Genomic DNA, 13,596 nt, shown 5'->3' with positions numbered 1-13,596 from the left:
AATGACACTCAGCCTTCCCTATAACATACCTCCTCAGCTGGGGAAATAGTTGTAAATGCTGGGATTGAGGGTGAACTACATGTGTGAACTGGTTAGTGGCTTGCAGCTCTCAAAATAAATGCCTAAATTTAAGTCCCTTATTCTCAGTGGTAGGTACTAATTTGTGCCTGCCTTCACTAAGCACTTGCTTGTTTTTCCACAACTTCTGGGAATTTAAAATCTTTTAAATATCCAGCTAGGTCAACACAAAGTTATGTTATAGTTATGTTAAAGTAACATTGCCCTGTGTCCAATTATTTATTTTCTATTAGTAATAAATTCATAACATGCTACATAGCATGAAAATGAAAGGTACTTTTTCCCTCATATAAATTGAATATTAAGCAAGCTTAATTATATTTAGACATACTTTCTTCCTCTTTTTGAACAACACCCAACTTTTTAACCAATCATGTCTTCATAATTCCTTCCCTTTGTTTAAATAAAACATTTCATAAAATCTGAAAGTTGTGCATTTGTTTCATGCAACTGATGTGGTCATGAAAGCCAGGTCTTTTATTTATACTTGGGATAATGCAGAGGTAATGAAAGCAGAATTGGACCTAAGAGGTTTTTTGTTTCAATTATAAAACAATGTGGGTAAATGCCTTGGGTTTGACAGCACCAAAAGAAAGGGAATATTGTGCTTATGCCTTCAATCAGCTTTATTAGATCCTTAAAGGGAAAATTATGTGAAAGGCAGAGGAAGAAAACAACAAGCTAAGCAAGATCGCAATTTCAGTATAATTCGGAGAAAATAACTGATTTAGGTTGGTCGTCTTGCCAGGGTGAATGACTCAAGGCTTCCAAACAAGAAATGGAAACCAGAAGGATAGGGAAAGCCTGCAAGAACAAATTGAGAAGATGTGATTGACTGTAATGTTTCAAAATCAACTGCTGCAAAGATGAGTTTGGGCTCTTGCCCAGAATACAATTGAATGGTGATGTTCATTTAGACCCTTAATGCTGAAACAAAATAAGATGTAGCTGTGTTTCTGTTAGAAATTTATTCGTTCTTTCCAGTGTCTCTAGCTGGGGATGTGATGTCATCTTCTCTTTCTTCTATCAGACCCTGCAGTGATTGCTGTTGCTGCTGTTTCATAATTTTTCTGAACACTAGTTTTTTGAAGGAAGGCTTGAGTCCAGGTGATAATATCTCTCAAATGTGAAATGTCATCATTGTTCATTGAAAAAATTTGAAAAAAATGCATACTCTGTGAGCAAATAGGCTAACTCAATTGGCTAAGCAAAGCAAGATAAGATTGTTGTGTGTGTGTGTGTACTTTTTGACTGGCAAAGCCAGTCAAGTTTTTGTTACTATCATGCTAGTTTTTTTAATTAAGTAAATGGTTCATTCTGCAAAGATTGAAATAACTCTCTTTAATGGATACAATTTGTAAAATGTTATTTGTAAAAGTTGTGGGCAGCTGCTTGTCCTCCACCTCAGGCACAGGAGGTTCCAAAAGCAACTACACTTTATGCAAAAAATTAGTCAGTTGACAATGGGCAGTGATGGGATGGCATTGTCTTCTACTTCCTCTTTTCATTTATTCCTTTCATCTTACTGGCTGTGCTTACTAACCTTTTTCTGTTTCTATTTCAAATCAGGAAGGGAAAAAAACCCTAAACCACAGCTCATAATTAAATACGGAGCTAGCTCTTACCATGTTTACTGAATTACATATTGCATATATGGATGTATATCCTCAAAGTTTCATGTGTTTTTAGATTTCTAAACTTAATGTGTTCCATAGGAATAGACCTTAACTCCTTCTTGTCTGTTTTCCATGAAGAGATTTGCTTCCAAAGAGGAAGGAGGAATAAAGCAGTGAAAGCCACTTATGTGGCTATGAAATCCTTCACATTTTAGGGATTCATAGAGCCATGAATATGGTAACTCAGCTCTGCAGATTCTCCTGGTTCACAGTAGAGGTTCCTCCAGCAGAAAGTCTTCAGTGTCAGCCTTACAATAAGCGGATCAGCCTGACATCAGGTGCAGAGTGCTATCTTTGCACACCTATCTCTGCTGCAGTGTGGCTGCTCCTAGTAAAGTCCTTAAAAGAGAACTTCAAATCAGGAGCCCTGAGGGAGGGAGTTACAGCAGCTCTGAGGGAGCGATGGAGCCAAGCAAAGCCCCTGGGGTGCTGTGAACCACGAGGAGCACACCGGGAATAAACAGGGCTCAGCTGGGTCACCTCAAGCATTTGCATGTGAGGGAGGAAGTTTCTCTGAAGAGCCTGCACACCAGGGCACACAGCATGGGACACAAACATGAGGAGATCTGTGTGCTGCTGCAGGGGTAGGATCTCATCAGGATCCAGGGATACAGTGAATGCACCGAGTGCTGCTGTGGAGGGATGCAGGCTGCTTAGGAAGGGCTGGCCAGGAAGACAACTGCAGTGCATGGAGCTCTGCCTTCAGTTGAATGATGAGAATAGAAGACATGGACATAACATAAAGAGTTCAGTTGAAGGACAACTAAAACGATTAAAGACTGGAGCACTTTTCACATGAGAAAAGACTGAGAGAGACAGAACTGCCTGGAGGAGAGAAGGCTCAGAGGGGAATCTGGAAGTACCTAAAGGAAAGGTCTCAGTGACAGGACCGGAGGCATGGACAACAATGGACATAAAGTGAGGCACAAGGGGGCCCGTATGAACATCAGGAATGTGTTCATTTTTACTATGAGGGTAACTAAGGACTGGCACAGGCTGCCCAGAGGATTTGAAGTATCTCCTTCCTTTAAGGGTAGTCATTCTTTGGAGATACTTAGAAGCTGTCTGGACATGGTCCTGGACAACTGGCTCTAGGTTGCCCTTCCTGAGCAAAGGGTTGGGTCAGATGATCTCGAGAGGTCCCTTTCATCATCAACTTTTCTGTGATTCAGAAGCAATGGATAATTGCTTTTCATATTTTTAGTTCCCATTTCTTTAGAACTTTCAAATAATCCACTGCCTGGTCTAATGGTGGCCTGAATCACTGGTGTTTCAACATTGACTTGTGGTTTAATGCTGGATTGCTCTTTAGGAGCTGCTAACTGCCTTGCAATTTTGCTAAGATGACAAATGTACTGCTCAAATTCCTAGTATATCCTTTCTACATTCTCTCTGAAAAGTTTTCTCTAAGATCCTCAGAGACTGTGGAAATGTTACAAGGCTTATATATCCAATAGCTGCATGCATTTTGAATATACAAAAAGGCAACCTGGAAAAGGAACCTGTTCTGCTGTGTCAGACTGGGTAATGGTGCAGCATGTTTTTAAAACTGACTTTTTGTTCTACACTGCATATTTCTCTGCTTAGGCATTTCTTACTAATGAACAAATCCAGACTGAGTCTCACTTTTTGTAGTGAGAGCTACACCAGTGAGTAAAGCACTGGCAGACATTAACTCTCCAATTCCAATCATGTGGAGGAGTAGAAATTGCAAGCGGGATGCCTGTTGTAGATATGCTTGCAGGGGTTTAGACTGAGCTGAAAGGAAGAAAGTGTTTACAGGGATCTGTGCTCTTGTAGCTGATCCTACTTGGACCTCAGTTTCAGTTTGAACTCACATTAAAATGTATAAATCACCTTTTTTAAGGCATTTCACATTTAAATTGCTTACTGAATCAGCAATATGCTCTGCATATGTATGAACCATTAAAGACTAAAATGGGCCCAGCACTAAGAATAGAGACCAAGAATAAGACCAAGACCAGGCTGGATGGGGCTCAGAGTAACCTGGTCTAGTGGAAGATTCCCTGCTTATGGCAGGCAGGTTGGAGCTAAATTATTTTTAAAGTCCCTTCCAACCAAACCATTCTATGTTTCTATGTTGTATGATTCTATGGATCCATTATATTTATATTGTTATAGCCATATCTATAGGTATCTGTAGGTATATCCATATCTATATTAATAGATACATAAAGGTATATTTGTATGTTTATGTTTGGGAAGTAAGACTTTGGGAAAATTTAAACATCTGATGACAACTGAATTCCTTAATCTCCTACTTTTCAGTAGTTTGTCATGAAACCATCATTATGTTAAATGCTCAAAGTGTCCTTTTGTTGTGGACTGGAGTTCAAACATTGCTTTCTTCAGAGTAAGGATATGCCCAACCCAGAGCATATTACAAGGCCTAAATTACTTTATTTATGTTGGAGAAGCCCAAGCAGAGAACTCCAGAGAAGTGTTTGAAGAAGGATGGGCAAAATGGTATAGCATTTGTAGTATTTTAAATTCACATGGGGAATATGAATTTATTGTTTTCTTTTGACATGTAGAGATCAACTGTAGGAGAATCTATTGATGTCATGTCTCTTACACACTCTGCAAAAATATTTCAAATATGAGGCTGCTTTAGAAAGATGAATCATCACATTCTGACATCACCACCTTTCAACATTTTTAAAAACACAAATGCTTTACTTTAGGTAATTTTTTTTTGTGTGTAGACAGAATCCTCTTACAGTCCTGAATAAATGTGTATACATTCTGAAGATGGACAAATTGGAGGATATATTCTTGTTGGCTAACAAGGTAACTTATGACCTTAAGCTAAGGCAGGAACAACACAAATTAGATATTGAAAAGCTTTTTTTTTTCATTGTTAAGGTGGTCAGACATTGGAATAGTTTGCCCAGAAAGGTGGTGGAGTCACCATCCCTGGAGGTGGTGATCATTCTATGATTCTTCTTGGTGATTCCATTAAATTCCTTTCTGAACTCTCACCATGCACTATCCAGGTTAGTGTGCAGACCTAGCAGACAAGCACTGTGTCTATTTCTACCCCACATGGGGATTTTGAAAACTGCTTGTCAATTAAAGCATTCCCAAGACCCAGCATTGTGTATCTACACTGGCCTTATAAGCAGAGCTCAGGCTGCCTGAAAATGCCATGTGTGCTGGCATGCAGCAGGCTGTACATAGATAGATAAGAGATATAGATACACACATTCAGCGACAAGATACTGCCCAAATGTTTTTTCCCAGATGAAATACATACATTCTGTCATGGATCTCTGAATGGGTAACTTGGGTTAAAACTAAGTTGCTAAAAGAAAAAAACTTAATACATTTTGAGACATGTTTAAAACTAAACTGCAAAATATGTCTCAGCTAGCATCTGAAGATGAGAAAGAAGTGTTTTTGTACACAACTTGCTGAAGTCACAGTTTTTTACAATCCTATATTTTGTGATTTTGTGACTTAAATTTCTGATGTAAACATTGCTGTGGTAAGCAAATTAAAACAATGAAATAATACTTCTTTTTCATTGTCAAAAATGTTCCTCACTTTTTAAATAGAATTTCTTGTATTTCAGAAAAAAGTTGATTGAATTTTTACATATTTATTGCTGATTTCTTTATATCATCTCACCAGCACATGATATAGTTGGTAGTACATTAGTTGTTTAGCAAGTAAGCATAGAGTATCATTATTTGTCTATATGCCTGGAAATGCTGAAAGTTTAATTGCTTTACTCAAAAGTGAAAATAGAATTGGCAGTATGGTATTCATATATTTTTTATCCATATGAAAATAATTTCTTTTTTTTTTCTTCAATAGATTACTTGGCTTCTACAAAGGAATACTTCCTCCCATTTTGGCTGAGACACCTAAAAGGGCAGTGAAGGTAAAAACCCCATGCTTCCTCCTTTAAAAGTATAACTAGGGACAGTGGCAGCTGTAAAACATTTTATTTCTCCCCCACTGACTGAGATTAGAATCTTAAACTTATTTGGCATATTAATCCTCTGATTTTTACTAGGAGGAAAGTTTCCTGTTGATAGCACAATAAAAACTGTCCTTGATGAAGAAGTGTAGGATAAGGCTCGTAAACATTAAGCTAATTTTGACCTGTGTATCAAATGTTACTGAAAAAAAAGGTTGCAATTATTTTATATTGTCAGAATTAATAAAATGTTTAAGTTATATTTTAGCCTCATAAGTGCCTCTGGTTTACATATTTTGTTTTACTGAAAATGCCTAGCAACTTGCAAAACAACTAACAGCTTAATAAATTAACGCAAGAAGCCATTAAAGAAGCCACTAATAAGTACTTATTTTGTAGGTTTGAAGTGCTGCCCAGAGTTTTTTTGTGCTCCAAAGAGCACTCTGCTCAATACTCTATCTTTTTAAGAGATTGGAGATCGTAATGGATACAACTCCTCATTGTGCAAAACATTTTACTCCAGCTCTCTTACAGTTATAGAGGCCAGCCTATCAAAGTGTATTTTCTGTCAAATGCTGATCTGATTTTCTTTTATTATCCTTTATTTTGATTTTTAGAACAGGATTTTAGTAACATTCCTAAGCTAAATACTTCAATTCATCAATTTTTTCAGTTGAGCCATTCAACCTTTTTAATTAAAACCTAGTTATTAAGCGCATCATTCTAAAGTTATAAATCTATCAAAGCAGCCATTGTGTTAAGAGCAAATGTTTCTTAGTCTTTTACTTCAGGACTTTGAAGTTTCCATAGTTGCAACAAATGTGTCTAAAAGCAGTTATTATACAGAATGTCTTGATTTTCCTTTCTTTCTTTTTGTTGTTTCTTTCTAAAAAGGCTGCATATGATTCTGGTCCTTAGTCTGCAATTAATCATTCACATTCCAATTCCTTTACAGAGGAATAATATTTGTATAAAGTGACAGGATGTGACCTTGTAACAGAATCCTAAAGGAGTTCTGGTAATGTCATCTTCTTGTTTGCACTGGCATTTTAGATACAAGTGACATATGTCACTTATCTCAAAATTATTTAATTAAACCAGGAAAACTAAAGTCCTATTTGCAGTCCCACTGCAAAGTGGCAGTGAAGAATAGATGGATAATATTTAGAAGATTCCTAATAATTCATTTTCTTCATACTGTGATGCTTCCTCTGTCTCTCTGTTTAATTTCATTTGAAACAGGATAAAGTAAATCTGACTGTGCTTTTTAGATTCCAGCATGTGTTAGTTAAAATACTAACCCATTTGATTTCTCCTACCATTTTCAGTCATTCATAAACTTCAAATCACTTTCCTTTACTCAAATTTATTAAATTTGCTTAAACCCCATGATATTCAATATAATTGTAGAATCATAAAAAGATTTTCAGCTGGGAAGGATCTCTGATCAAAGCAGAGCTGACTTCATGGTTACATCAGGATGTTCAGATGCTTGTCTAGTTGAGTTCTGAAATCTTAAAGAATGGAGACTGCAGCCTCCCTGTGCTCATCCTCCAGTCCTTAATTCTTTTACTGTGAAGAATTTTCCCTTATATCCACTCCAAATCCTCCTGTTTCAACATTTGTGTGTTGTCTCTCATGCTTCTGTTGCCAGCCTCTGAGAAAGTCTGACTTTTCTGTATAAAATTTGAATGGTGGAAAACAGAACTTAAATCACCTTAGTTTTCTTGTCTCCAGGCTAAACAGACTCAGTTCTCTCAAACTCTTTTACATCAAGAGCTCCTGGCTTCTTTATTGTCTTACTTGTCCTCTCTTTGTGGGATGCTCTCTACCTAGTTTTTGGACATTTATGTGAGAGCTGAGTTTTCTGCAAACATGAGAATCAAGCTTAAATGTTAAACCTGAGAGGGTTTTAATTTAATAGTTGAATTCTTTTATTATTTACAATATTCCTTTAAATTTGCTGCTGCTCCAAGGACATCAGGATAACTTTTTTGAGACATCAGCTGTATTTTACATTAGAAGAATTCAGTGAGAGAACAGGGCTGAACAATAATGTAAGAACCTGTATAATGGAACAGTTCAATGTGAGATGTCATAGGCCAGTACAATTTTTAACATCCATAGTGGAATTTGTACCCACGCTTTGACCTGAAGAGAATCCAACCTATCTCAAATTTCCACTAACCTTATTTGGCTATGACCCCAAAGGAAAAATCATTGCTTTCTTTGGCCCACCCTCCAACCTTTATTCTTCTAATAATTTTCCTCATTGAAGCAAGCCTCATGCTGTCCCTTCCTGACTGCCTAAATGACTAGTGAGATTTAGAGGAAGACTACATTCAGACCAATGATTCTGAGATTTGAGAAAGCACAAAAGGAAAAGAGGCATTTTCTAGGTTCCAGTAGCTTCTTTTTATGTTTGTAATGAAGTTTTTTGAAAGCTTCTAGTTATAGTGTCATAAAAGTGAGTAGAGAATAGACAAGGGAGATTTTGTACTAAGAAGAAATGTACTTGTGCTACTGGAATATTCTATTTATCTGGTGTGTATTTTTGCAAGTAAAAATAAAGCTATTAAAATGAAGTTATTTAGCCCCAGTTTTTCACTGAAGTGTTGAAGATAAAGCTTCATTTTTAGTCAACTATGTTCCCAAGTCTGTCTTACTATTTCTTTTTTTCTCTCTTTTTATTTCCTTTCTAAAAAGAAAGCTGGTATTTCTGGAAGATGAAAAGTCAGAGTTTATAACTTTCTGTTAGATTGAACTTGGAGGAAAGAAATGATGGTGCCAATACAATGGTTAACAGATGAACTTTTGGGGCAAATTTATATTGCTCATGTGTTCCCAGACATCTTGTTTCAAGCATATATTTTTATCTTAGCATTATTGAGACATCTGGTAAGTACTTTGGCTATTTTCTGTGTAACTTCAATTAAAGTATATCTTTGCCAGATGGACAATATTGGTTACTATATACACAAAAGCATGTTTTAAATACGCTTATTCTGAGAAATTTTTTTGCACAAAGCGATTAACTTAATGCAACTGTAGAGGAAAAGACAAATTATGCTGTGTTTTAAAAAACATTTTAGGTGGATGCATATAAAGTCATATGACACAGTATGAAATCATTCTTTTTTGAAAAATTGTATGTATACTAGCCACTCTAGTACACCCAGCAACATTTATATTAAATTTTATTGCTAGTGATTTTTTCTTTTAAAAATTATTTAAAGCATAGTTACTATTAAGTAGTTATTTTATTTATGGCTCTAGGAAGCTATTGATTTTAAAGTAACATTTTAAAGACCAAAAAAATTGCTGGGTAATGTAATTCTGCATTTATTACAACTATTTTACAGATCTGTAACACTATGGAAAACATTAAGGAATACCAGAAATTCCATTAAAGGTTAAGAGGGTAACAATGACTAGAAAGATGCTGGAGAGAGAATAAAGCAAATTTTATCACAATAAGAAATTAATTTAGTTCAGTTAAGCAGCTTACCCTCCCACTTTGGTAGACCTCTATTATACCTTCAAAAAGATAGAGCTGGAGTTTAAGTAACACTTCTATCTTTTTGATTATTGTCAAGGCCAATGCAAACATTTTAAACATATTTGCAAGATGCTTGCAAGGTTAATGTTCAATCTTTACACTCTTTGGAAGGTAGTCAAAATCTGGATCCCAGTTCTAGGACCTTTTCTGCAAAATGATATAATAATCCCAGCTGAGGATATAAAAAAATATCTGTCCAGTAACCAGAGTACCAGCCCATCAGTTTCCAGAATTTAACAACCCAATTTTGCTTATGTATACATATCCGCTCTTGCTTTAAGACAGTGGCATTATTAACACATTTACACCCAATTCTCAGATGGTTTTGGTATGATTCTAGTGACTTTTCATTTGAAGCAGGTCTTGATTGAAAAATTTTATTGACTTTGCCATAGGACAAGGTTCTAAACAAGTTCAAATGAAAATGTGGTGCTTATTACTTATGTTCCTGTACACGTGGTTTATGGAATAGCTGCTTTGTTCTGATAGGTCTGTAGTACTGAACCGTGAGGGACAGAGCTTGTCTTCTTTAGCTGAGACCCTGCACAGGCCACACAGTCTTTCTCACTTGTCTTAAACACTCTATTCCCTTATGTTTCTTATGATTCCCACATCTCCATTGGCCTCATTGCTCATTGCCTTCCTCTCATGGTGAGACAGTTTGGTTGTCTCATGCGTCAGCAGATGCTGTGCGGAGGGATTTTAGTCCCCTCTGTGGTCACAGAATTCACCAACATTCCAAGGATCCCATCTTCATTTGAACCAGTTTGCTCTGAACTAATCACATGTCACAGGCCAACACTGGAAAGCAGACAGGAGAGTTAAAAGTTCTGGCTATTTACTTTTGCTAGACTGGGATGTGACAGCTCTTGTACTAGGACATATGAACCTGCACTGATGCAGTATTGGTGCAACTGGGACAGGTTTTTGTTCTTCATTCCCATCATGCCAGACATGCTGTGTAACAGCTACTTTATTTTGCATGCAAAGATGTGAATGTTTCTTAGACAGATTACAGGACTCACAAATAGCAAGCTGTGGTTAGGGACCTTGTGTTGTTCCATGTGTGAAAACTATGTGGAATAACACCTCCAATGTTTTTGGTGTTACCTAGAGTTCAAATACCTACTCTTTTTAGCCCACAATTTCTGCCACCCTCATGCTAGAGGATCATTTTCACTGCACTCAGATCTGTCTTTTGTGATAGCAACTAGACTGCTTTTCCAGTGACTTCAGTAAAATGTTTGCAGAATATGAATTTAAGACACTATGGGGTTTGTTCTGTAATCTCCTTCATAAACTTATCAAACTCTCCCGTTCACAACATAAAGATTTTTCCCCCATTTCTCTTCTTGGAAGACTGTTTCAAGATTCTTTTAGTTGCTAGAAAGCTTCATCAGCTCTCTAGTCACATTCTATTTATATTTTGTTCTTACACCTAGTTTCTTTATGTTACTTATTTTCCTTGTGTTACATTCTCTTGCAGCAACTCTTTTGCTAAACTAAACAAGGAAAGCAGTCATTCTCCTTCAGTCTTCGTTCTTAAAGCAATCTCTAACTTCTCCTTAATGCTCCTGGTTGCCCTGTTTTGAATATGATGTAATCTGAGTTGGTTTTTAAATAGTAACCTAGATTGTGTGCTGTATTTCAGAGGGCACCTTCCCAATAATTTGTAAAATGTCACATATACTCTTTCTCTAGAGTATATCTTGACCCATGTATCTTAGACTTCGTGTCCACAGACAAGGAGCCAGACAGCAAAAGTCTGTTTGTCTGTGCCAACAGGAAGCTTCCTCCTGGCTTCAGTGCAGTCAGAGCTATTCTAAACCTTCTTCTTGGAAGAACAAATCCATTCATTTATTATGCTTTGATTTTTATAAGAATTCACAGAAGTAATTCTTAAAACTAATGGGTTTGGGTGTCAAGACATGGTAGGTTGCAAAGTGAGCCTTTGCAAATGCCTTTCACCATGTTGGTGCAGGTGAAGCTGATTTTACTTTTTTCCTGAGATTCAAACACGCATGAGCACAGCTTTCGAGACATCCTCTAAAGGATTGCAGATGCTCAGAACTTTGAAGTGCCACTGTTTGAAAGAAGACAATTGACTGAAAGATTTATTTGTAAAGAGAGAACAGGAAAAAAAACGTACCTGTTGACAGTAGAAGATTATGAAAATGGCAGACTTTCCATCTTCAAAATACACAATTATATCTCTTTGATGAGAAGCAGACTAGTGCTTGAGAAATGCAAAAGTGATTGCATCACATTACATTAAGAATGTGGGGGTGATTTCTTGGTAAAACTGTAATATCTGCTACTACATTTACATTAGTATATAAAAGTTAATGCCAGAGGAAAATTTTATGAATTTAAATTGGTCCTAAATGATGTAAGTGAACTCTTAGATGAAGCACTACTTGAATTGCATTTATGCTGCTGTTATGCATGACACACTAATAAAATCAGTTCTGAAGCCTGATTGTCTACTCTTGCACATCTAACACAGCTACAGAAAGTGTGAAATAAAAGTGGCTTACGTTTATTTTGCAGAACTGTGTGCAGCTGCTCAGGATATGAGGTAGTTAAACTCCATTGTAGTCTGCTTTTTACTAATTTGTATAAGTAACTAATAATTTTTTTCAATTCAATTTCAATCTATCTTCTATTCACAGTTTTTTACCTTTGAACAATACAAGAAGCTTCTGGGATATGCATCATTGCAACCAGGGCTGGTATGTATGGATACAGAACTTTGTGTTCTGATATAATATGTGTCTGCTGAACAGTCTGTCTCATCTGCTTCCTCCCACAGAAGAAGCCCAAAATTAAAGGGTCCAGCTCAATCCAGAGTTTTTTAAAACAGACCTGTCCCTTGATAAAAAAATATTGATAAGAATATATCAACATTGATAAATTATGTTTTATATCAAATGTCCTCAAAATAATTCCCTACAACATCTTAACATTCATGAACATGGATAACAACAGCACCATGGAAGAGAATGTATAAGCTTGTCATTCTTAATTCTTATGAAATAACAAAAAAAGTTGAACATTATCAATATTTATTTATTCATGTCATTGTGTATAGTTTAAGACTTCAACCTCACAGTGCTATTCTCCAAGGCACAGTACACCTATAGCAAAAATAGAGATCTCAGTCTTATTTTAAAAACTTTATAAAAGAAACAATTATTGATAAGAAATTGCTACTTCCTTTGAAGTCCTTTGCTACTTCCTTGGTTTAAAAACAAAATGCAGGTCATACATATACACAGAAATGTTTTAATGCAAAGATGCAGCTTGCATGTGTAATCTGCATTCTCATGTGTAGATCTTAATTCTGCCATTGTGCATTAGGACTAAAATACTTTTTATAAGAGCTACTGCTCCTTGTGGTGTAAGAACGTAAATCATAGTAAATATCTATTTTTCACGATGATGACTTCACAACTTTAGGAAACAATTGATCTTTTTAAGGCTGTGCTATAAAGGTTTTGGCAATTTCAAGTCTCTTTAAAAGAGTATTGCTTCCAGTTACATCTCCCTTTAATTGCAGTGAGTGAAAGGTCACGGAATTCTATTAACCAGGTTAAAGCAAGTCTCCACTTCCTCTTAGTCATTCCACTGACCCTATAGCTGTTTGCAGTCTCTCCTATTTTATCTGGTATTTTTCATCAGTTGTCATCCCTAGGTGTATATAGAGAGACTGATACTTGTTCTCTAGCAAGTGGAAAGAACAGAGTTGAAGGTTCTATGGTACCCCAGCACCTTTTTTTGGGTGGGGGGGGTTTGCATGTTTACAGGCTGCCCAAAAACTGTTGTGATTCATAGAACAGATACAGCAATGCTTAGAAAAATCAGAAATCCCTCATATTTTTGGTGCAGTACTATTATTATAGAGGTATTTTTGGTCCTAAGGTAGTGATGGAAAAAGAAGACTAAGGGGGGTTCTGGTCTAAGCCAGGCAGAATGTTTCTATGTACCTCAACAGACCTCATATCAAGGCAATATTTATTATTAAAAGACAGGTGTATACATTAGCACCATCTTCCTACTGGTTTCCATCTCATGGTTGATGATGAAATGTTCCCATCTTACTGGAAAAATCAATTTGTTGGTAACACAATCTTCTCCAAAGGCAGTAAGACTGGTGTTTGCCACTACCCCTCTAACTTTTCATTCCTGTCTTTCTTGAGCTCTCAGGAGTCCCTGCTCAAATCCTTCTGCATTAAGTAAGTTTTTCTCACTATTGTTTTTTCCCTTACTATTGTTTCTTTGAATTTCAGCAAATGGATTCATTATTATGTATTTTGTTCCTGAGACTTTTTTTCAGC

The 13,596-nt window shown here is 36.3% G+C and overlaps 1 protein-coding gene across 2 annotated transcripts in view; it reads left to right on the top strand.

The window, feature by feature from the left end:
- SLC25A21 (solute carrier family 25 member 21) overlaps positions 1-13,596 on the top strand; it is a 232,047-nt gene that overhangs the window by 204,636 nt on the left and 13,815 nt on the right. For both annotated transcript variants that reach the window (XM_077180463.1, XM_054635672.2), the window contains 2 exons: positions 5,595-5,661; positions 11,932-11,991. In XM_077180463.1, the coding sequence (XP_077036578.1) occupies positions 5,595-5,661; positions 11,932-11,991 (127 nt within the window). The remainder of the gene's footprint in view (positions 1-5,594; positions 5,662-11,931; positions 11,992-13,596) is intronic.

Source organism: Agelaius phoeniceus, chromosome 6 (genome assembly GCF_051311805.1).
Source record: "Agelaius phoeniceus isolate bAgePho1 chromosome 6, bAgePho1.hap1, whole genome shotgun sequence".
Classification (NCBI taxonomy): Eukaryota; Metazoa; Chordata; class Aves; order Passeriformes; family Icteridae; genus Agelaius; species Agelaius phoeniceus.
The sequence above is the reverse complement of the archived record's forward strand: the minus strand, read 5'-3'. Positions and strand labels throughout refer to the sequence as shown.